Source organism: Eretmochelys imbricata, chromosome 14 (assembly GCF_965152235.1).
Source record: "Eretmochelys imbricata isolate rEreImb1 chromosome 14, rEreImb1.hap1, whole genome shotgun sequence".
NCBI classification, from domain to species: domain Eukaryota; kingdom Metazoa; phylum Chordata; order Testudines; family Cheloniidae; genus Eretmochelys; species Eretmochelys imbricata.
In genome coordinates, this window is record NC_135585.1 from 40799479 (window position 1) to 40824124 (window position 24646).

Consider the following 24646-nt stretch of genomic DNA (forward strand, 5'->3'; position numbering starts at 1 on the left):
TCCACCTTGCTTCATAGATCGGATTTTCTAAACCTTTTATCATTTTGTTGCGCACTTCTAGATTCTCTCCAATTTGTCCACATATTTCTTATTGTGTGATTGCCAAAACTGAACCTAGTCCTCCAGCTGAGGCCTTCTCGGTGAGCTTATGCTCAAATAAATTTGTTTTTGTTAAAAGAAGAGGAGTACTTGTGGCAACTTAGAGACTAACAAAGTAACACCCTCCCCACAAAGGTACCTGTTTCATGTCATATTTCACAAGCTATTATTACTACTTTTTAAAAATTACTTTTCTTGCTAGAATCCATGGCAGACACAAAGGAGAGAAATCAAACGTCCATCACAGGATTTATCCTCCTGGACTTTGGGAATCTCCATGAACTGAAAATTCTTCTCTTCCCGCTGTTTCTACTGATCTACATTGTGACAGTGGCTGGGAACGTCCTCGTTGTTGCACTAGTTGTGTCCGATCAGCACCTTCACACCCCCATGTACTTCTTCCTGGGGAACTTGTCCTGCTTGGAGACCTGCTACACCTCCACCATCCTGCCCAGGATGCTGGCCAGTCTCCTGACTGGGGACAGATCCATTTCTGTTCGTGGCTGCCTGGTACAATCTGATATCTTTGGTTCTCTGTTAGCTGCAGAATGTTGTCTCTTATCAGTGATGTCTTACGATCGGTATTTAGCCATATGCAAACCCCTGCATTATGCAGCCTGCATGAATAGGAGATTTTCCTTCCAGCTAGCAGCTGGGTCTTGGCTAAGTGGGTCTGTAGTCAGCAGCATCACAGTATGTTGGCTATCACAATTGATTTTCTGTGGCCCCAATGAAATTGACCATTTCCTTTGTGATTACACCTCATTGATAAAACTGTCCTGCAGTGACACCAGCTTGATGGTTCTTGTGATTTCCCCTGTCTGCTTCATATTCATTCTTCTCCCATTTCTATTAACCCTGGCATCTTACATGGCTATCATCAGCACTGTCCTGAGAATCTCTTCCAGCGCTGGGAGGCAAAAGGCTTTTTCCACCTGCTCCTCTCACCTCATCGTGGTGACAATTTTCTATGGGACCCTGTTTGTTGTTTACATGCTCCCAGACACTGCTGCACTGCGAGACCTGAACAAAGTGTCCTCCGTCTTCTACACCATCCTGACTCCCGTGGTCAATCCCCTCATCTACAGCCTGAGAAACAAGGAGGTCAAGGAGGCCCTGAGAAAGCTCTAAGTAAGACTATGGCTTTTATAACCAATCACAAACTTTTTTCTCAACATTTATTGTAAGTTGCAATAAAATGGATATAATGGGAGCTCATCAAGTGGTGTAATATAGCAAACCACAGTGCACGTGGGAGCCCTGAATTATTCGAGCAGTTCTATTACCTACAGTGAGACCCCTGGTGTGCAGGAAGGCCAGTTTCTAAGTAATGATTGCAGCGCCAGGTATTCGCTGACTCATAAGGCGCAGTCTGGATGGACCTGGATCTGCCTGGGGTAAAGTGAGCTAAAGGAGCTGCACTGCAAGATGGGCAGAGCATGTCCAGCCCACCCTCAACTGAACTCCACTGATGTCAGTGGGGACTTAAGGGGTTTATTCCTGATGAAGTTCCCTATAGTGCAGCAGGTCTACGCGAGGTATACGATGTTTGCAGTGTTGTTTTAGCTGTGTTTTTCCCCAGGATATTAGAGAGACAAGGTAGGTGAGGTAATATCGTTTATTGGTCCAGCTTATGCTGGTGAAAGAGACAAGCTTTTGAATTTACACAGAGGTCTTCTTGAGATCCGGGACAGGTACTCGGCATGTCACAGCTGCATACAAATGTGGAACAGATAAGGCCTTAACACGTTGCAAGAGGCTATTCAAGGTGAAGTGGGCAGTTAACACCTCTCCAGTCACAGGACAAAAAGGGTTGGGGTATGTCTACACTTACTATTTAAAGGGCAAAAAGTCCCTTTTTTGCGCTAAAACTGCTGGACTGTCTACTCTTGTTAATGACTTTTTGCAGTGAAACTTACAGCTCTGGGATAGCTGCCCTACAGCGCTGCTCTCATCGGGGATGGAAGTGCTGGTAGTGTAAACACTCTCTGACGCCTGAGGAATTGAGTGAGTGCACAAACCAGCGCTTTACTTTCACCGGTCCCCTATCACCAGTGAAACTTACAGCATTACAACTTACAGGGTACAACTTAATAATTAAGGCCATGATTTTTGCTGTGTAGCAGATTTATGAATTTAAGTATCATGAAACAATTACAACCCATACTCACTGGGGACCACATCCTGAATGATATCTTTCCCGAACCCCCTCCTCTGGCCTTCAAACACACCCCTGCAACCTCTCCAACCTCATTATCAGAAGCAAGCTCACAACACACCAGGAGCCACCAACTCAAAGCAGAACCAGCCCCTGCCATTACAACAGATGCAAAACCTGCCAGCATATCTCCACTGCCACAGTAGTCAAAACCCCCCACAACACACATTTCCAGATCCATGGGCCCTACACATGCCTATCACAACATGTGGCATACCTCAGCTGGTAGGCAGTCTCAGAGCAACCCAACCACATACCAAATAGCAGGGAGAGGAGAAGGCCTCTCTTATAAACTTTAGCCCACTGCTTAGGGCACTCACGAAGAATGTGGGAGACCCACAGTTCAATTTCCCCCTCTGCCTGAGAGGAAGAAGGGAATTGAACAATGGTTTTCTACTTTTTAGATACATGCTCTAACCATTGGGGGAAAGATAGGCTTGAAGGATTAGATTTGTATCTCTAAATGTCCCGTACACATCAATTTTACAGTACACACAAAAAAGAATGAAAAAAATATTTCCGTTGCTAAGAAAAGAAATTTACAGATAGGCAAAGTAAGAAAAATGCTGCTTGAGAATTTATTAGAGTTTGATTTAAGGATATTTGCCTTGTATATTTTGACACGTGATGTTGTCAGCGTGTGTTGTAATGGTTGTAAAGCTTTAACTTTTAAAAACCAACATCTCCTGTCATTAAACAATTATCGTCTGACCAGCTCTGTTGTGTGACTCACCCTCACAATTTCCCACACCTCTGATTGTTTAAATCAATAAAAATCTGGAAAAAACCAATACTTAAAACTCAAATGCAAAAACTGATAAAAATAGAAAAAAATGCTTAAAAGTACACACTGATATTATACGCTGAAATTATAAAAAAATAAAAATTGAATTCTGCCAAGCCTAACTAAAGGATATCCAAATGTGGTGCTCTTCCAGTCTCTCCTGTTGAAGCTGTTGTACTGTATATAAACAATTAAATATGCACTGGGCCTCAGAGTGAGCAAAAGTGACTCTGCATCCCAGTGGTCAGGTCAGTCATTGGAGAGATGGAAGATCCTTGTGCTAATTCCTTCTCCTGATCAACCAGAGGCCCTGCCCCCGCAACGCCTCTTCCCCAAGGCCCTGCCCCCACACTGCTCTTCTCTGAGGCCCCGGCCCCACACCACCTCTTCCCCCAAGGCCCTGCCTCCACTCCACCCCTTCCCTTGAGGCCCCACCCTCATCCTGCACCTTCCCCCGAGGCCCTGCTCCGGCACCACCTCTTCTCCTGAAGGCCCCGCACCTTGCTCGCTCTTCTCTGCCGCCTCCCGCCTCTCACTTGCCCTTAAGGCCAGTAAAAAGTGGTGGGGCCATGGCCCCCTGGCTCCCCCTATTCCAGCACCCCTGTGTCCCTCTGGCCATTTTGTGTAGAGTTATGTGTGTTCAGAGCCTGCCTACTGGACAAGGTTTCGCAGGTGAGATAAGCTGGGCAACACCCATCTTCACGGGTTTGTGGATTATGCTGGGGCTTCCACGGACGCACGCCCAGAGACACAAAATAAGATACTTTGGGAATTGTTTACAGTGCAAATTTAGGTGCCTAGGTCCAGATTTTTAAAGGTATTTTTAAAGGTAGGGATTTCAATGAGTGTTAGGTGCTCAGAGGCTTTTGAAAATCCCACTAGGCACCGAAATACCTTTAAGAATCTGCCCAGAAGTAAGTGTAGGTGCCTACAGAGTTAAGTGGAAGCAGAGTGAGTGTTTGTGGATTGCAGTGGTGCCTAAAAGTGCCTAAATCTAGTCTTGAGGTGCCTAAGTCCCTTTGTGGATCTGAGCCTGGGTAACTAGAGGTCACCGGAGTCTTTTTCATTCATTGAAGCAGGAAGCCACTCATATACTATGAATTTTAGTTCCTTTTCCCCTGGTCTGCTACTACCAGACCTATTGATTGAGACCTTTACAGAATGGCTCTGAGATATTTGTGTGTTACTCCAGTTACACATTGATCGAAACTCCTGAAATCAAAGCTATTGTGCTGACATAAAGCAGGGTGCTGAATCATGGCTAGTATGTTGAAAGTTCAGTCAGAATAGCAAAGTGTTAATCTTCTCATGGCTAGATAGTTATCATTTTCCCCATTTTGTAATCAGGAAGATCAAACAGAAAATTATTCTTATTTAGCATTTCTAGAACACCACAAATGGTTGCCTGGGAATTTAACATACAAATAAAGAAAAAAATATTTTGCCCCCAAATCACGTTGTGCTAACTACTCTGATTTTGTATGATTAATTATTATTATTATCGTTGTTGTTACTATTGTTTTTTTTTATTTTAAATTCATATAAGAACATTTTATTAAATGTTAAAAACATGCTTAAAAACATGACAATACATCAAATTACCAGCCAGCCATATAGATAGATAGACCCCAGTCTCAGTGTCACCCACTGACTGGCACGCAGCTCCCAGTGTCCACTGGGCACCCAGCTCCCTGTGTCTCCTGGGAAATTCCCAGCCCAGGAGCCTCCCCCCAGCAGGATATTTTGCAAATGGCAAAATTTGGAAAATGGTAAGAAAGTGCGGGGGAAAGGCCCTACTTCTTGACCTTCCTCTAACTTTTGCCATTTGGAAAATAAAAATTAAGGGTTGAAAATATTGCTGTCAGAGATAAAGCATACTTTCACTGTTAAAGAAAATGCTTTCAACACTTAACAATAGTCAGTGTTCGGTGGAAATAGTTTGGAAACAGGAAGAAAGTGTGAAAAAACCCAATGCTTTCCCATAATACTTTCCTATGGTTTCAAAATTTCTTTCAGGAAAATTGGAATTTCCAGACAGAAATCTTTCTAATGGGGATATTTCCCATACAATTTTCCACAGGAAAAATCCTCATTTTCCCACCAGCTCTACTCAACATCAAGAGTTTTCACATTATTCCTAGAAAGAACAGGGAACCTCTATCCATTCACAGAACAGGTCAAGTGTTCACTTCAGCAATGCTCCACCCACCTCAGATCCGCATCATGTCAGTTAAACATGACCCATGTGCAGTGACGATCAAAAAGTTGTTTGTGAGCCACGTGTTCTACATCGAGCTCTCAGTAATAGTTTCAGAATGCATCATTTGGGGTGAAATATTACCCTCCCCAGAGTGCCAGCATTAGGCCTACACAACACTTCAGACATATTTTGAGGACTTAACTAGGAGTCAGGTGGTGCACAGGTCTTGTATTGATCTTCTGAACAGCAGTGAGTTTCACCCTTTAAGAATTTGGGCCTGGTCCAAAGCTCACTGACTTCAATGGGAGTCTCCCCATTGACTTCATTGAGCTTTGGCTCCTTCCCTAATAGGACTGAGAGACTCAGGAGTTGGCCAAAGGTTCCCTGAGAAAAATTCTTTTTTGTAGTGTACCTAGAATGGAGAAATTGGAGAACAACCAGCCAACTGGCCTACTTTATATAAGCCAGTTCGAGGAAGGAGAGGGAAGTATGAATGTCCACTGCCTTGCAATTTGTGCAATCATTCACACCTCTGAATAAGAATATAAATGCTCAGGACCTATTTCCTCATAGACTCATAGATATTAAGGTCAGAAGGGACCATTATGTCATCTAGTCTTACCTCCTGCACAATGCAGGCCACCAAATCTCACCCACTCACTCCTGCAATAAACCTCTCACCTGTGTCTGAGCTATTGAAGTCCTCAGATCATGGTTTAAAGACTTCAAGGTGCAGAGAATCCTCCAGCAAGCGACCCATGCCCCATGCTGCAGAGGAAGGTGAACAACCCCGGGGGCTTCTGCCAATCTGCCCTGGAGGAAAATTCCTTGCCAACCCCAAATATGGCAGGAGGAAAATTCCTTGCCGACCCCAAATATGGCAATCAGCTGTACCCTGAGCATGTGGGTAAGACTCACCAGCCAGATACCCAGGAAAGAATTCTCGGTGGTAACTCAGATCCCACCCCATTTAACATTCAATCACAGGCCATTGGGCCTATTTACCATGAGTAGTTAACAATCAATTAATTGCCAACATCATGTTATCCCATCATACCCTCTCCTCCATAAACTTATTCAGTTTAATCTTGAAGCCAGATAGGTCTTTTGCCCCCACTGCTTCCCTTGGAAGGCTGTTCCAGAACTTCACTCCTCTGATGGTTAGAAACCTTCGTCTAATTTCAAGTCTAAACTTCCTGATGGCCAGTTTATATCCATTTGTTCTTGTGTCCGCATTGGTACTGAGCTTTTGCCTCTGATGGCCGTGCAGTCCCTTCTGATTGACACTGGTGTCAGTCAGAGAAAGAATCAGGCACTATCATTCTGCTCTGCTAGCATTTTACATCAGCTCTGTAATTGCTTTCTGCAAGTGTAATCGACTACAGAAGCTGCAAGGCCATGGAGATTCATGCCATCATACTCCATGGTTTCTTTCAGACCTTGGCCGAACAGGGCAGGGATGAATGAAAATTTGGAGGAACTTTCCTCAGATATAGACACCTGTCCCATGAAGGAATGACTGAACCACCAGCTTACCTTGCCACAGTCAACCAGACATTCATGATTAAATGAATAGCATTTGGACAACATTAACCCTAAAGGGGCAATGAACCGAGACGTGATGCTGTCCACATGCCCTTCCCAGATCCATGCAAGCCCTTCCCAATAAATACAGGTATCTAGAAGACAATCATATACACATGTGATTTTTTCAGTGTTTCAATCAGCTACAGAGATGATCATTATTTCTGAAACTTTGATGACTTTTTTTGACCAGATTTCCTAATTCCAATGCACACAAAAATTGACAGAACGGTAACATTTTATGTGTTTCTTTTTGCAGTTTTTGGACACTAGTTCAACCATAGCATTGAATGCCATTGACTTCAAAGGAGCTACTCCAGATTTGCACAGTTGTGTAACTGACATCAGAAAAAAGATGTGTACCCAAATTACTTTCTATGAGAAAATATTTTTCTCTTCATCATGTCCCGCAATATTCTCCTCAGAGCCTCTTTCACCTCCTTCTTCCTCAGGCTGTAAATAAAGCGGTTCAAGGTGGGTGTGACGGTTGCGTAGATCAGAGATAGCACTTTGTTGCTGTCTGGTAAGTTAATGGGTCTTAAATAGATCAGGCTGCTGCTCCCATAATACAGTGTCACCACAATGAGGTGTGAGAAATAGGTGGAGAAGGCTTTGTGTCTGCCTTCAGCTAATGCCATCTTTAAGATGGTGGAGATAATAAAGATGTAGGACACAAGGATGAGAGTAATGGCATGAAGATGACCAGTATAGCAGCTGTAAACAACTGCATTTCATACTGAAAGGTGTCAATGCAAGAAAGCTTAATCAATGGGGGAATGTCACAGAAGAAATAGTTAATCTTATTGGAGACACAAAATGGCAAGGTGAAACTCCGGACTGTCTGTTCTAGGGACACCACATTACCACTGAACTATGAGAGAACTGCCAATGAAAGGCAGACCGTCCTGTTCATGATGAGCCTGTACCTCAGTAGGTTGCATATGGCCACGTAGCAGTGTCATAAATATAAAGAAAGCATAGCACAAAATCCCTCCTTGGTGGCTGTACTGAATCACTTTACCTGTAAGGGGTTAAGTAGCTCAAATCACCTAGTTGGCACCTGACCAGAAGGACCAATGAGAAAAGAAGATACTTTCAAATCTGGGGTGGGGGAGAGAGGGCTTGTTTGTGGCTCTCTTTGTTTTGTTTTGTTTGTTTTGTTCCGGATGGAGGGAGAGACCAAGCAGGTACAATATCTCTTGAAAACATACCTGGAAGAATCCATCTAAAATTACAGAAATTGTAGGTAAGGCAAGGAATTGCATTCGGTTCTCTTTTGTTTTGGCTTGTGAAATTTCCTCTGCTAGAAAGGTAGTTTTATTCCTGTTTTTGTAACTTTCAAGCTGAGCGCAGTGGGGAATCCTCTGTGTTTTAAATCTTTGTATTACCCTGTAAAGTTACCTTCCATCCTGATTTTGCAGGTGTGATTCTTTTACTTTTTTCATTATCAGTAAAGTTCTTCTTTGAAGAACCTGATTGATTGTCAGTGTCCTAAAGACAAAGGATAGCTGGGGGACTTCACAGAAGAACTGATGCACCATGTTGTCTCCACAGAAGGATATTGCAAAGGTTTTTCCAGTGTGCACTGCAGAGTAGAGAAGAACATTGGTCCAGGCACTGGCTGCCATTTGGACGCAAGCTTTTCTGTTCATTACTGTCTCGTAGTGCAGTGGTTGACAGATGGCGTCATATCGATCGTACACCAGGATGGTCAGTATGGCAAAATCTGCTGAAGCGAAGAAGATGACGAGAAAGACTTGGGCAATGCATCCAGAATAAGAAATCGATGTTGTGTTCATGAGGGAGTTGGCCATGGATTTGGGGATGGTGACAGAGATGGAGCTGAGGTCTAGGATGGACAGATTCATCAGGAAGAAGTACAGGGGGGTGTGAAGGTGGTGGTTGAGGGCTATGGCTGTGATGATGGGAAGGTTCCCCAGTAGGGATATCAGGTAAAGCACTAGAAACACCACAAAGTATAAAATCTGCATTTCTGGAACATCAGAGAACCCCAGGAGAAGGAATTCGGTCATGGTGGTTTGGTTGGACATTTTCTTCCTCAGTACACCGTGTGATAGCTGTACGGGGAATGAGACGGACAATGGTCAGGATTAGCGCAACAGTGGGAATTGCCCTGATTCCCCTTTCTCTAATATCTCATTATATGAATGTCAAAGGTGCACAGAACTCATCACTTACAATGAGTAGGTGTTGGCAGTGCTCCTCACCTCTGACAATCAGTCAGTCATGTTATCACACTATTGTAAATTGGGTCAGATCCTTTAAAGTCAATGGAGCTTCGTTACTTTACCCCATCTGACGATTTCGCCCACGATGTTGCTTGTTAAACACAGCCTGATTCCCCCGTAGACACACACAGCCTTGTAAGTAGCGGCTCATCTGTGATTTTTCTACCCCAAGCTCTGTGCCTAGAGGGCCAGCTGCCTGCTTCCAAATTGATTTATGGCACCAACTCCCAGCTGCAGTTCGGCCGGCATGTAACAATGGACAAACAGCATCCCTCCATCATCACTGTGTTGTATTGTTTACTCTGTGCGTGAGGTGCAGGGATTGCCAGGACACTTGGGCTCTACTCTTGTCTCTGCCAGTGACCTGCTGTGTGACCTTGGGCCAGTCATTTCCCCTCTTTCTGCCTCAGTTTCCCCTCCCTCCATTTCTCTGCTGTGTCTACTAGGACTGTAAGGGCTTTCGGAGAGGGGACGGGGGGAAGATTTTTAAAGGTATTGATGCACCTAGTGAGATTCTCAAAAGCATCAGGGCCCTCAACACTACTTGAAATCAATGAGTTATAAGCTCCTAGGTGCTTCTGAAAGTCCCACTAGGTGCCAAAATACCTTTGGAAACATAGCCCCATGTCTCGTTATGTGTAAGTTCTGCACACCCATTGACACCGAGTATACTCAGCCAGCAGAAGAGTGAAGCAATGACAGGCGCTCTGACTTCTATTTGCAGTGAGCTCCTGTATGTCCTTGAACGGGTCAGGATAGACAGGGGTTGTCTGCTTGGCTCAGCTCTAACCCAGGGTTGAAAGGGGCTAGTCTGTATAAAACAGAGTCTGTGAGCTGTCAACTTTACTGGTTATTCAGTTGTTACCTACTCGCAGCTATCCATTTGAAAGAGTAATCACACAGATGCAACAGAATAAATGGTTTGAAATTAAGGGTTTAACAGGCAATATTAATGTTCTCCAATTTATTTGAGGTTTTTAAGGCTGGTTGGACATTTTCAGCTGTGTTCTTTTTAATCCAGACTGGGTTTTCAGCTAAACAACAACAAATCTCAGAATCTGTCTGCTTTTCTCCAAACATTTTTGGATTGTTCACTAAAGAAACTGAAAACTCAAAACCCAAACATTTTTGGTTTTTTGATTAAAAAAATCCACATTTCAGCAGAAAGGTTTCATTTGCCAAAAACTGAGGGAGGAATGTTGCGGTTCAATGACAAGACAGCACAGAGCTTTAAGCGAGCAAGCAAGCTGGTCTGCTAACGGGCTTCTGCCTGTCAGCTTTCCACCCTCTCCTTTATTCTTTTCTCTCCCCCCGCGCATTACATTCTCCAACAGTTAAAAGGAATACATTGGCTTTGTTTAACAGTCTTATTTACCAATTTCTATCTACCACATTCCTTGCTCTCGGGCCTTGAGCCCAGTCCTGGGAGGCTTCCCACGGTTCATGTCATCTGGGCGAGATTCCAAGGTTCATGCCCTTGAGAGGAGCTGTGTGTGCACAGCTCCTACACAACACTCCGGGTGTGCCCTGAATGTTGCCAAGCACATGAACCTTGTATGAATCTACAGGGGAAAAAAATGGATTTGGGGTTTTCAGTGAAAAGTCAAAATTTTCCTGAAGGGTGGAAAAATTCCAATCAGCAGTAGCCATCTGATTAATTTGAGAGTAAAAGTCTTAACGAGCTCAGATTGTAATTCATATTTATCCTCTTAATTTTCCCTGTATGTTCCTCCCCAAACCTAGTTAATTGAAAAAGCAAACTTACTGTGCTGATCTTTGTGGATTTTTTCCCCAATGTATGATCCAATCAGTCATCCAGCACTACAATTCTTTGGTCAATATCAATCTTTGTACCAGAATCTAGAAGCGAAAAGCACATGCATCTGAGAATTCTTTCCCCGCTTCATTTTGAGACTGCACTGCCAGAACTAGACTCAAACCTGTTGCTCTCTGCAGATGAGCTGTGTGTAGCTGGCGTTGAGCATCACTGGCATTAAAGGACTGATGCTGCAGCAAGGTAATTTATTAATGTCTGGTTTCAGAGTAACAGCCGTGTTAGTCTGTATTCGCAAAAAGAAAAGGAGTACTAATTTATTTGAGCATGAGCTTTCGTGAGCTACAGCTCACTTCATCGGATGCATACCGTGGAAACTGCAGCAGACTTTATACACACAGAGATCATGAAACAATACCTCCTCCCACCCCACTGTCCTGCTGGTAATAGCTTATCTAAAGTGATCATCAAGTTGGGCCATTTCCAGCACAAATCCAGGTTTTCTCACCCTCCACCCCCCCACACACAAACTCACTCTCCTGTTGGTAATAGCCCAACCAAAGTGACAACTCTCTACACAATGTGCATGGTAATCAAGGTGGGCCATTTCCTGCACAAATCCAGGTTCTCTCACCCCCTCACCCCCCTCCAAAAACCACACACACAAACTCACTATCCTGCTGGTAATAGCTCATCCAGAGTGACCACTCTCCCTACAATGAGCATGATAAAGCTCATGCTCAAATAAATTGGTTAGTCTCTAAGGTGCCACAAGTACTCCTTTTCTTTATTCATGTCTATTTCCTAAGGGTGGGTGGGACTCACTCCCTGGAGCCCTGCACAGCTCAGCAGCAGAGGCCAGGGGCAAGTACAGTGATGCCTAGCTGATGAAGGCAAAAGAGCCATTCTGTCCCTCCAGTCCGACCCTCACATAGCATGGGGCCTATGATCTCCCCCAGCATTCCCTGATTCCAACCCAGTTTCTGTGTTATCTGTGAGCCAGGATCACAAAGATGGAGATAGGCACCTATGGGGATTTATCAATGCTCCTAAATGAGCTCGGTGGCTAAGTCCCGTGGTCATTCAGTGGGAGTGACTAGCTTAACCTGCTTAGATGCTATTGTGCATCCCAATAGGCAGCTGTCATAAATATAAAGGGAAGGGTCAGCACCTTTACAATCCCTCCTGGCCAGAGGAAAAACCCTTTCACCTGTAAAGGGTTAAGGAGCTAAGATAACCTCGCTGGCACCTGACCAAAATGACCAATGAGGAGACAAGATACTTTCAAAGCTGGAGGGGGGAGAAACATAGGTTCTCTCGGTCTGTGTTGTTTTTGCCGGGATCAGAGCAGGAATGCAGGTCAGATCTCCTGTAAAGGGCTAATAAGCAATCTAGTTAGATATGCGTTAGATTCTGTTTTGTTTAAATGGCTGAGAAAATAAGTTGTGCTGAATGGAATGTATATTCCTCTTTTTTTGTGTGTGTGTGTCTTTTTGTCACTTAAGGTATTGCCTAGAGGGATTCTCTATGTTTTGAATCTGATTACCCTGTAAGGTATTTACCATCCTGATTTTACAGAGGTGATTCTTTTACTTTTTCTTCAATTAAAATTCTTCTTTTAGGAACCTGATTGCTTTTTCATTGTTCTTAAGATCCAAGGGTTTGGGTCTGTGTTCACCTGTGCAAATTGGTGAGGATTTTTATCAAGCCTTCCCCAGGAAAGGGGGTGTAGGGTTTGGGAGGATTTTGACAGGAAAGACGTTTCCAAGTGGGCTCTTTCTCTATTATATATTTGTTAGACGCTTGGTGGTGGCAGCAAAAAAGTCCCAGGGCAAAAGGTAAAATAGTTTGTACCTTGGGGAAGTTTTAACCTAAGCTGGTAAAAATAAGCTTAGGGGGTTTTTCATGCAGGTCCCCACATCTGTACCCGAGAGTTCAGAGTGGGGAAGGAACCTTGACACGGTGGCAGAGCGGTGGGATTAACTTAAAATCATTTTGAGATTTTTTGAACCAGAAGCACAGATTTTTTAAAAGGAAATTTTTTTTTTCCTTTGGGCTGCTGGAAAGCAGGTTTTAAGCTGAAAGCAGTTAGGTTTTTTTTTCTCTCTCTGCTTGGGGGCCAGAGCAGAGACAAAAGGGAATTGTCTTTTGTGAGCTGGAGTTTTCTTTACCTAAAGGCAGGGTAGTTAACCTCCTGCAGGGAAATTCACAAGTCTTCACAGACCTAAAGTTGTTTTTTACCTAAGAGCAACTAGGGGGGTTTTCTGTCTATTTGCCCGGAGACAAAGGTGTTAGGGTTTTTTTAAGGATTTTTCTGTAGGCTGACAATCACTATCAGACAACATAGGTATCCGGTTACAACACAACCTATATATATTTTTTTTTTGACAAGCCAAGTTTTTTGTTTGTTTGTTTGTTTTATTTCTAACTCTCTCTCTAACACTCTCCTTAAAATTCCTGAAGCTCACAAGATGACCACATTGGTCGCAAAATTAACTGGATGAGCTCTGGACATATTCAATAAGATGCCTATTGATGAGGCTTCTGACTATAATAAGATCAAGGATTTGTTTTAAAGCAATTTCAAATTACATCTGAAACGTACAGAGTAAAATTTCGAACCCTTAAGAGAGGGCCTGGACTAAATAATGTGGCTTATCTAAACCAGAGGAAGGATCTGTTAGAGAAATGGGTGCAAGGATGGGGTGTCACTAGCTTTGACGGAATGTGTGATTTGATAGCTCAGGAGCAATTCCTGAATATGTCCAAGGAAGAAATAAAACAGTGTTTATGGGATAAGGAAATGGACTCAGCAGAAAGTCTTCATTCTTATGCTGATCGATACGAGCAGTCCCAGACCACCAGAGAGGCGGGGCAAGCCAGAACAAAATGGGTGGAAGGAGGAGAGAGGAACAACTCTGGTCGTAGTTGGAGCAGATACCAGAAGGAACAACCTCAAACCACACCCTACTACTGGAGGCAGCCCAAGGCCCCAACTATACACAAAGGAATACTCCAGACACCTTATCATCCGGCCACACCATTCTCCAGCAACCCACCTCGCCCCAGTGACCCGTCAGCTGGACGATGTTTTAAGTGTAACGAGCCAGGGCATGTAAAGGCCAACTGCCCCATGAACCCCAACAGATTACAGTTCATTGCACCGGGATAACACCAGAGGTCCTTAGGCCCAGATACCTCCCAGATACCCTTGGAGCGGAGGGAAACTGTGAGTGTGGGCGGGAAGAAGGTCACCGCTTGGAGGGACACCGGAGCACAAGTGTTGGCTATCCATGCTTCCTCAGTGGACCCCCATTTGAATTGACCCAGAGATCCAAGTGACAATTCAACCCCTCAAGTCGAACTCTTTCAATGTGCCTACAGCCAAGTTGCCTGTCCAGTACAAGGGCTGGTCAGGAACGTGGACTTTTGCAGTCTATGATGATTATACCATCTCCGCGCTGTTGGGGGAAGACTTGGCCAATCATGTGAAACTACCCAAGAGGGTGGGAATGGTCACCGGCAGCCAGGCTAAGCAAGCCGTCCTGCCTAGCTCTGTTACGGAAACTTCTACCAGGACCCAGTCAGAGGTGATGGACCCACACCGCATGCCAATGTCTGCAACAGCAGTAGTGGATGCAGTCCCAGAGACCCAGACAGAGCCAGTCCCAGAACCTGATTGATTTTCAGTGTCCTAAAGACAAAGGGTCTGGTCTGTGCTCACATTGCTAGCCAATTGGTTGGTATATTATTCTCAAGCCTCCACAGGAAAGGGGGGCAAAGGAGTTTGGGGGGATATTTTCTGGGGATCAGGATTCCAAGTGACCCTTCCCTGAATTTTTCTATAAATCACTTGGTGGTGGCAGCAATACTGTCCAAGGACAAGGAAGGAATTTGTGCCTTGGGGAAGTTTTAACCTAAGCTGGTAGAATATAAGCTTAGGGGGTCTTTCATGTGGGTCCCCAAATCTGTACCACAGAGTTCAGAGTGGATGGGTGGGGGAATCCTGACAAGTGGTCATACTCCATGGCGGCCAGAAGGAATCCCTCAGAGGCCCCAAGGAAGAGCAGGAAATCCATTTGTACAACACAGCCCATGTAGGAAATGTTCTTGTCCTCTGAGAGGAAGTTCACCAGAATCTTGGGGACAGTGACCAAGGTGTAGCAGGATAAGACCCGGAGAAAGAAATACGTGGGGGTGTGAAAGGCTGGGTCCATGGTGATGAGAAGGATGTTCCCAGTCAGGGTAATGGTGTAAAATAACAGATAGATGGACAACAGAGGTACCCACAACTTGCGGTGGTTGGACAATCCCAGTAGAGTGAATTCAGTCACCACAGTGAGGTTCCCCCATCTTGATTCTTCTGCATATTTCCTCTGTGGGGGGACAATAAATATCTAGATAACATGTGAAGGAATGACCCATTTCAGGAACTAAGGAGGAGATGTTCAAAGGCACACATGGAAGCTATGGACTCAATTCCCGAGGACATTCAATAGGAGTTGTGGCCCACATCCCCAAAGGTATGTGAGTGGCTAACTCCCATCGATTTCTAGTGGGGTTAGGCACCTAAATATTTTAAAGTGTCTGGGAGCCTGAATGCCACATGTGCCTTTGAAAATCTTCCCCAAAAGTCACAGGAGCAAATTCTCTCTTCATGTCACCAAGTTCAAATCTCATGGAGGGTCCTTCGAAAATCCCTGTGTGGGTTGACTGGCATTTCCATATTCTCGATGTGGCCAGAAAATGGGAAAAAATGTCTCAAGAGAAAGAATCACCCCCAAAAGTTCATAACTTCTCTGTGAGCAGTCAGGACTGCTTGGAAAGGGCCCCTCAGTTAGACAGATAGACTCACAGATAGACTAAAAGAAAGACAGGCAGACACATAGGCAGACCAGTAAAAATACAGATACACCAATAGATAGATAGACCAGTAGACCAATCGATAGATTTCATTTGGACCCAAGTTACTTGTTTAAATTCTATCCTCTTTCACATTCCTTTAACCATCCCACCTTCCCTCCCTCTCCAATAAGGATACACAGTTTCTGACTTGTAATTCATAAGGAACAGATTGACTACACTATGTTCTAACTGACACACTATGCAGGTCCCGAGGTGGTGCAGATCAGCAAAGCTGCTTTGAAGTAAATGGAGCTATGCTGATTTACCCCTAGAATTCCATCTAATCAGCACAGAGTTTTCTGCCCTGCTCGGTGAATCTAAAACAGGGGTGGGCAAACTTTTTTGGCCTGAGGGCCACACCTGGGTGGGGAACTTGCATGCATGGCCATGAATGTAGGGCTGGGGCAAGGGGCTGGGGTGTGGGAGATAGTGCGGGGTGCAGGAGGGTGTGTGGAGTGTGGGAGGGGACTCAGGGCAGGGGTTGCAGTGAGGGGTGCAGGAGGGGTTTGGGGTGCGGGTTCCAGCCCTGCGCCATTTAACTTGAGTGGCTCCGGGGTGGCAGCAGTGCGCAGCGGGGCTAAAGCAGGCTCCCTGCCTGCCCTGGCCCCGCGCTCCTCCTGGAAGTGGCCGGCACCATGTCCCTGCGGCCCAGGGGGCGGGGGGCAGAGGGCTCCATGCGCTGCCCTTGCCTGCGGGTACCTCCCACGAAGCTCCCATTGGCCGTGGTTCCCCATTCCCAAAGAATGGGAACTGTGGCACGTGGGGGCCGTAGGGACGTGGTGCTGGCCGCTTCCAGGAGCGGCGGGGGGCTAGAGCAGGCAGGAAGCCTGCTTTAGCCCCACTGCGCCAGAGACTGGCAATCCCATGTGCCGCCTCCAAAGCCCTAATGGGCCGGATTCGGCCCAAGGGCCATAGTTTGACCACACGTGATCTAAAGTATGAACACATTACCAGAGGCCAGGAGGATGTGAATACAGGTCTACAAGGAAATATAACAACTGTAAATAGCTATGAAGAGAGATGTAACAAAAAGTAGAGCTGGTTGAAAATTTTGAGGTAAATGTTTTCCCCATAACAAAATGCTAATTCAACAAAATCTAAATGTTTAGCTGGAATGCATTGATTTTGTCAAAATTTTCTAGGGGAAATTGATAAGATTGAAACATTTTGTTTTCTCTATATCATTTCATCTATCATATAATATAACGTAATATTATATAATATGATATAATGATAAAGTCCAAATGAAATGTTTCAACCTTATTTAAAAAAACATTTTTCCTTATTGATATGCAATATTTCAGAATATTTTGTTTCATGACCAGCTCTGAAAAAGAGGTAAGGCATTGCTCTTATTCTAATTTGTAATAAATATATTAGAATAATAATAATTAATAATAAGCCAATTCTTTGAGCCCATTATGCTCGACTTACTGATTGTCATTTCAATTGTTCCATGAGCAATTCCACAGAAACCATTGTGATAATTTACAGAACAAGGTCCCGTTCAATATGAAGGTATCACAATCTGTCACCTCTGAACAACTAACATCATTTGTGTCAGCCTCACTAACTCTGGCTGAGGCAGGTCAGTATTTAACCCATTTCTGCAGATGGGGAGAGTGAGGCACAGAGCGGCTAGACATGATTCTCTTCTAAGGTTGCACAGCTAACGTGTGGCTGGGGCAGGAAGAGATTCCAGATCTCATAAATCACCCTGGTCTAAGCACAGAACTGCCCCTGAATATTCCCTATAGATGTGAGAATATACACCTCTGCAGAAAACCAAATATATGATTAATCAAACGACTGAGATGGGGGTCATGTATATATACAGAGAGATAGACAGACAAACAGTTCATTTCATGTGCCCACCAACCATCAACACAGTCCCATTCTTTGTAGTCTCAAGCTGCTCCATTCTAAAGACACCAGTTAAAGGCTGCATGAATACAAAGGCTGCAGAGACCAGAGCCTTGACAGCTTGGATTTGGTGAATAATAATTGTTAGTTTATGTTAATAATTCAGACCCCAGAAGGGGAGAGTAATTCCAATGCACCAATTGTAAGGCTTTCTTTGACTGGGAAAGGAGAGAAATGGAGACAGTGTCAGGGTCTGACACCAGTTTGTTGTTAGCCTTCAGCCCTAGGCATAGCCCTAACCCGTATTCAACAGGGACTTCAGCATGAGTTTACCTTTCAACCTTCAATGGGGCCACTCATAAGAATGTGCTGAAGTGGCTGTGAATCAGGGTCTTTGTACAGAATATTCAAAGGGACTGAGTTTTAAATTCATACTCATGAGTGTTTGGAACGGATCTTCAGCTGGTGAAAATTCTCAGAGATCTATTGACTTCAATGGAGCTATGACAATTTAAACCATCTGAGGATTGGCTCCTTGATTTTTAAGGATCCCCAGTGTGATACTTTCATTTGTTCACAGAAGCAAAAGAGAGCATGTTAAAAATGTATCGTGTCAAAACAGCTCAAAGGTCAAACACCGAGTATTTTACAACGAACTGTTTGTAAATGACAGCTAGAGTAAGAGATAGCCATAAAAATCTTTGTTAAATAATGTTTAATAAGAAGTCCTTACAAGAAAATCATGATCTGGACATAGACAATCGTTAACAGGAAAAGAAGCACAATAATTTGCACAATAATTTCCATAGATTATTCATTATCTAGCTAGCTAACATAATTCACAATCAAATAGAAATCTATCATGATGACAAAATGAGGTTGTGTGTTAGGACAAGGAAGGTCCTGTCTGTCTGTCTCTCTATCTAATCACATACTCTGCTTTTCTCTATCATATATGCAGTGTACACAACCATGCACAAAGATGATATCCTAATACTAATCACTGGCCAGCTTCTGAGATCCTTTCTCAGTTTGGATGTGAGTAGATCGACATGGGAAGGCGTATGGAACACCAGATCAGTGTAAGTGATGGCACTTTTCCATCTACACCAAGATTAGAACAAAATGACCCCAGACAAGAAGCTTACACCAGTGTTCATGTCACTACTGAGTGCTGCCCAGTGACTTTGGGCCAGAACCGCATCAGTAGTAAACGTGTGATGTCATTGGGTCTACTCTGCATTGGTGCTGGTCTAGCTGAATTGGGAAATCAGACCCTGACCTCTCTGTCACACTCACTTTCTTCAGGGTGCTGTCAGACAAATCTGAATCCTTGTGTATATAGGTTATTGGCCAAATCCTGATCTCCTTGAAGTGATGGGCTAAACCTTAGTGTCTTCCATGGAATACAAATCTGACCTCATTATCCTGTGTCAGGTTTTCTTTAGGAAACTCTGGAAAAAGTTTCTCTTCAAAACACCCTTTTCACCATAGCAAGAATGACACCGTTTTTACATATTCAATAGGTAAAAATAATAGAAAAGATGCCTACCTGAGATTGTTATTTCTCTAACATCATTAATAATACAATAATACCCCAACAGTCGATACATAATCATTTCATCAGGAACTCAGCCAAGCAAAAACCTCTTTTGCACCCTTTTATCATTGTGGGGAGCAAACCTTCAGCTCGCTCAGAGAACCCCATCAAAGAGATGACATAGTGGCACTTCCAAGGGAGGACAAACATTGAAAATTCTGTCAAACCAAACACTCACCATCTCCCCAGGCTTTCCCACCTCCACAATTTCCTGGAACAAAGAAACAAAACAAACCACCAACCAACCAGTTAACCCCAAAAAAAAAAAATGCTAAAAATCTGACAAACAAACAAACAAACAAAAAGCACAAAGAACAAATGCATTGATACCTCAATCAGAGATTTTATCCCCCAAAACAGGAAGAGCCAGAGATCTCACTACGGACTTTGCCCATAAAATCAGTAGCCAAAGCAAAGTGCTCAGATACTATGGTGATGGGTAGCAGTATATGATAGATATATTCAGATCTTATTTATATTGGTCTAAACCTATAGTAACCCCATTTTTCTGAGTCATGTTCGTCTGGATTTTTCCTAATGTAAATACCCAATTCTGCATAAACAGAGTGCACAGTATTTTCTCATGCAGGCGATAATGTCATCAGATAATTATATTTATCAAGAAAGACAGAGTGAAATTGTTACTGAAGAAGAAATAAGGACATTTTTTTCTTTGAGAATAACCTCCAAACTATCAGTTTACTCAATGCACCTTTGAGCTCCTTGTTCCTCATGCCGTAGAAGATTGGATTCATCATTGGTGGCAACACAGAATAGAGAACAGCCATCACGAGATCCAGACCTGAGGTAGAGCTGGAGATGGGTTTCAAGTAGGTAAAGCTCCCCGTGCAAATAAACAAGGAGACCACAATGAGGTGAGGGAGGCAGGTGGAGAAGGCTTTATGCCTGCCCTGCTCGGGGGATTCTCAGCACTGTGGTGAAGATCTGAACATATGATACAATTATGAAAATAAAGCAGCTTGAGGCTAAGCACACACTAAAGATGAGAAACCCAACTTCACTGATTTCTGAATCAGAGCAAGCGAGTTTGAGTAGCTGGGGGACTTCACAGAAGAACTGATCCACCATGTTCCCTCCACAGAAGGATATTCCAAAGGTGTTTCCAGTGTGCACTGCAGAGTAGAGAAGAACACTGATCCAGGCACTGGCTGCCATTTGGACACAAGCTCTTCTGTTCATCACTGTCTCATAGTGCAGTGGTTGGCAGATGGCAGTGTATCGGTCGTACGCCATGATGGTCAGTATGGCAAAATCTGCTGAAGTGAAGAAGACGACGAGAAAGACTTGGGCAACACATCCAGCATAAGAAATCGATCTTGTGGTCATGAGGGAGTTAGCCATGGATTTGGGGATGGTGGCAGAGATGGAGCCAAGGTCTAGAATGGACAGATTCATCAGGAAGAAGTACATGGGGGTGTGAAGGTGTCGGTCTAGGGCTATGGCTGTGATGATAAGAAGGTTCCCCAGTAGGGATATCAGGTAAAGCACTAGAAACACCACAAAGTATAAAATCTGCAGTTCTGGAACATCAGAGAACCCCAGGAGAAGGAATTCGGTCATGGTGGTTTGGTTGGACATTTTCTTCCTCAGTACACTGTGTGATGGCTGCTGGGGGAATGAGAAGGACCATGGTCAGGATGAGAGCAACAGAGGGAATTGCCCTGATTCCCCTTTCTCTAATATCTCATTATATGAATGTCAAAGGTGCACAGAACTCGTCACTTACAATGAGTAGGTGTTGGCAGTGCTCCTCACCTCTGACAATCAGTCAGTCATGTTATCACACTATTGTAAATTGGGTCAGATCCTTTAAAGTCAATGGAGCTTCGTTACTTTACCCTAGCTGATGATTTGGCCCACGATGTGGCTTGTTAAACGCAGCCTGATTCCCACGTACACTCACCCTGCATCATAAGTAGCAGCTCAGCTCTGATTTTTCTACCCCAAGCTCTCTGCCTAGACGGCCGGCTGCCTGCTTCCAAATTGATTTATGGCACCAACTCCCAGCTGCACTTTGGCCTGCGTGTTACAATGGACTAGCAGCATCCCTCCATCATCACTATGTTGTATCATTTACTCTGTGCTGTGCGGTGCAGGGGTTGCCAGGACACTTGGGCTCTACTCTTGTCTCTGCCAGTGACCTGCTGTGTGACCCTGGGCCAGTCATTTCCCCTCTTTCTGCCATGTCTACTAGGACTGTAAGGGCTTTTGGAGAGGGGATGTGGGGCAGATTTTTAAAGGTATTGATGCACCTAGTGGGATTCTCAAAAGCATCAGGGCCCTCAACACCCCTTGAAATCAACAAGTTATAAGCTCATAAGTGCTTCTGAAAATCCCACTAGGTGCCAAAATGCCTTTGGCAGCAGTGTGAAAATAGGACAGGAGCTCTCAGTTCTACTCTCAGTGAGCTCCCGTATGTCCTTGAACAGGTCAGGATAGACAGGGGTTGTCTGCTTGGCTCAACTCTAACTCAGGGTTTAAAGGGGCTAGTCTGTATAAAACAGAGTCTGTGAGCTGTCAACTTTACCGGTTATTCAGTTGTTACCTCCTCGCAACTATCCCTTTGAAAGAGTAATCACACAGATACAATAGAATAAATGGTTTGAAATTAAGGGTTTATCAGGCAATATTAATGTTCTCCAGTTTATTTGAAGTTTAAGGCTGGTTGGAAATTTTCAGCTGTGTTCATTTTAATGAAGACTGGGTTTTCAGCTAAACAACAACAAATCTCAGAATCTGTCTGCTTTTCTCTAAACATTTTTGGATTGTTCACTAAAGAAACTGAAAACTCAAAACCCAAACATTTTTGTTTTTTCAATTAAAAAAATCCACTTTTCAGCAGAAAGTTTTCATTTGCCAAAAACTGATGGGGGGAAAAATGGATTTGGGGTTTTCAGTGAAAACTCAAAATTTTCCTGAAAGGTGGAAAAATTCCAATCAGCAGTAAATATCTGATTAATTTGAGAGTAAAAGTCTTAACGAGTTCAGATCGTAATTCATATTGATCCTCTTAATTTTCCCTCTATGTTCATCCCCAAACCTAGTTAATTGAAAAAGCAAACTTACTGTGCTGATCTTTGTGGATTTTTTCACCAATGTATGATTCAATCAGTCATCCAGCACTACGATTCTTTGGTCAATATCTATCTATGTACCAGAATCTAGAAGCAAAAAGCACATGCATCTGAGGATTCTTTCCCCCTTCATTTTGAGACTGCACTGCCAGAACTAGACTCATTCCTGTTGCTCTCGCAGATGAGCTGTGTGTAGCTGGCATTGAGCGTCACTGGCATTAAAGGACTGATGCTGCAGGAAGGTAATTTATTCATATCTATTTCCTAAGGGCGGGTGGGACTCACCTCTGGGCCTCTGCTGCTGAGCTGTGCAGGGCTCCAGGGAGTAAGTGCAGAGATGCCTAGCTGATGAAGGCAAAAGAGCCATTCTGTCCCTCCAGTCTGACCCTCACATAGCATGGGGCCTATGATCTCCCCCAGCATTCCCTGATTCCAGCCCAGCTTCTGTGTAATCTGTGGGCCAGGATCACAAAGATGGAGACAGGCTCCTATGGGGATTTATCAATGCTCCGAAATGAGCTCGGTGCCTAAGTCCCATGGTCATTCAGTCGGAGTGAGGAGCATAACCTGCTTAGATGCTATTGTAAATCCCAATAGGCAGCTATCTCCTTCTTTAGGTACCTAAACCCCTTTGTAATCCTGGCCCTGTCTCTCTCATTAACTTCCAAGGCCTGGGCTTCTCCTGAATTTCAGAAAATCGTGCCTGGGATTGGCAAAGGAGCAGTGTCATGGAAAAATTAACTGCACGGTGTGTTTGGATCAGAACAAAGCCTGAGGTCCGTTTATTCAAGCGTGCGCATACAGGGAGAGTCAGCCGGAGCTCCTCTGCCACAAACAGAAAATACAGGAGCTAATAAAGCTGAAAACCACAATCTGTTAAGCACACTTCCTTCAACAGCATTTTTCCTTATTTGGCCTACAGTGCAAGCTTCAACGGTAGCTTTACCTAATTTAGAATATAGCAAAACAAGCTTTACCTGTTATTGACAGGTGCTTCCTTTGCGGTTAACGGTCTTTTCTAACTTCTAGTGGTTGTGGTTACATTTTTAAGCTGACCTACTAGATTTTTCCTCCACAGCAGTAAGGCATGTACATCTTGGGCTCCTAACTCCCTTAGATGCCCTATCAGCATGTAATGATAACTAGTACAGCCAGTCGAGGTGAAATTAACTTACAGGACGTACCGGTACGCCGGAGTCCTGAGCAGGGGGGTGGGGCCTGAACCGGAAGAGGTGGGGCTTGATATCCCTGGGAACTTTAAATCGAGATTTAAAGGGCCCGGGGCTCCGGCTGCAGCAGCAGTGTCTGGAAGTCCTGGGCCCTTTAAATTACGGCCAGAGCTACCAGATACGGAGGCACCTGGGAGCCCCGGGGTTTGGGGGCAATTTAAAGGTCCCGGGACTCCCCACAGGGACAGGAGCCCCAGGCCCTTTAAATCACCACCCGAGCCCTGCTGCTGGAATCCCCGGGGTAGCGGTGGTGGCCGGGGGCTCAGGCGGTGATTTAAAGGGCCCGGTGCTCCCGGCTGCCGCTACCGCAGGGGCACCCCGTGCCCTTTAAATTGCCACCCGACCCCCGGGGTTCCTGGCCACCTCCACTACCCGGGGGCTCCAGCAGCATGGCTCTGGCAGCAATTTAAAGGGCCCGGGGCTCCGGCCGCTGCTGGGAGCCCCAGGCCCTTTAAATCGCCAGCCTGGGGAAGCCGGTCCGGTCCGGTGTACGGGCTTTTGCTGGTATGCCAGACCGGACCGGCTTACTTTCACCTCTGACAGACACGCATCTAGAGAAAGGAGCTCAAGATGCTAAGAATTCCTGTGATCTAAGCCCAGCTATGCAGCTATGTTACCTCAACTCTCTGTGCCTCTCTTTACCAAAACCTGGGGGATAATAATTGAGACTGGATCAAAAATTCATTAAGAAACTTTTGGTTAGAGATGATCCATGATTCACCCAATGAACCCATCTTACCCGAGACTAGTGGTTCTCAAACTTTTGTACTGGTGACCCCTTTCATCTAGCAAGTCTCTGAGTATGACCCCCACCCCCTTAGAAATTAAAAACACTTTTTTATATATTTAACACCATTATAAATGCTGGATGCAAAGCAGGGTTTGGGGTGCAGGCTGACAGCTCACGACCCTGCATGTAATAACCTCGTGACCCCCTGAGGGGTCCTGATCCCCAGGTTGGCAACCCCTGCTCTAGACTCTGAGTGTTTCCTTCCCTCTCCCTCACTCAACCCACACCCCCAAGCAAACACCCACAGCCCTTAATC

At 44.6% G+C, this 24646-nt stretch overlaps 1 protein-coding gene and 2 pseudogenes across 1 annotated transcript; 1 reads left to right on the top strand and 2 right to left on the bottom strand.

Annotated features, from left to right (window-relative positions):
* Positions 1 to 306: 306 nt before the first annotated feature.
* LOC144274487 (olfactory receptor 11A1-like) lies at positions 307 to 1230 on the top strand. The gene has a single exon (XM_077833340.1). It carries the CDS (start codon positions 307 to 309, stop codon positions 1228 to 1230), a length of 924 nt encoding a protein of 307 aa, XP_077689466.1.
* A 6023-nt stretch (positions 1231 to 7253) lies between these two features.
* LOC144274035 (olfactory receptor 10A7-like) lies at positions 7254 to 15125 on the bottom strand (annotated as a pseudogene).
* Positions 15126 to 19917: 4792 nt separating this feature from the next.
* Positions 19918 to 20875, bottom strand: LOC144275157 (olfactory receptor 14A16-like; annotated as a pseudogene).
* Positions 20876 to 24646: the final 3771 nt, after the last annotated feature.

Bases quoted from the DNA above. Each gene is read 5' to 3' on its own strand.
- LOC144274487 (XM_077833340.1), top strand. From the start codon at position 307: ATGGCAGACACAAAGGAGAGAAATCAAACGTCCATCACAGGATTTATC.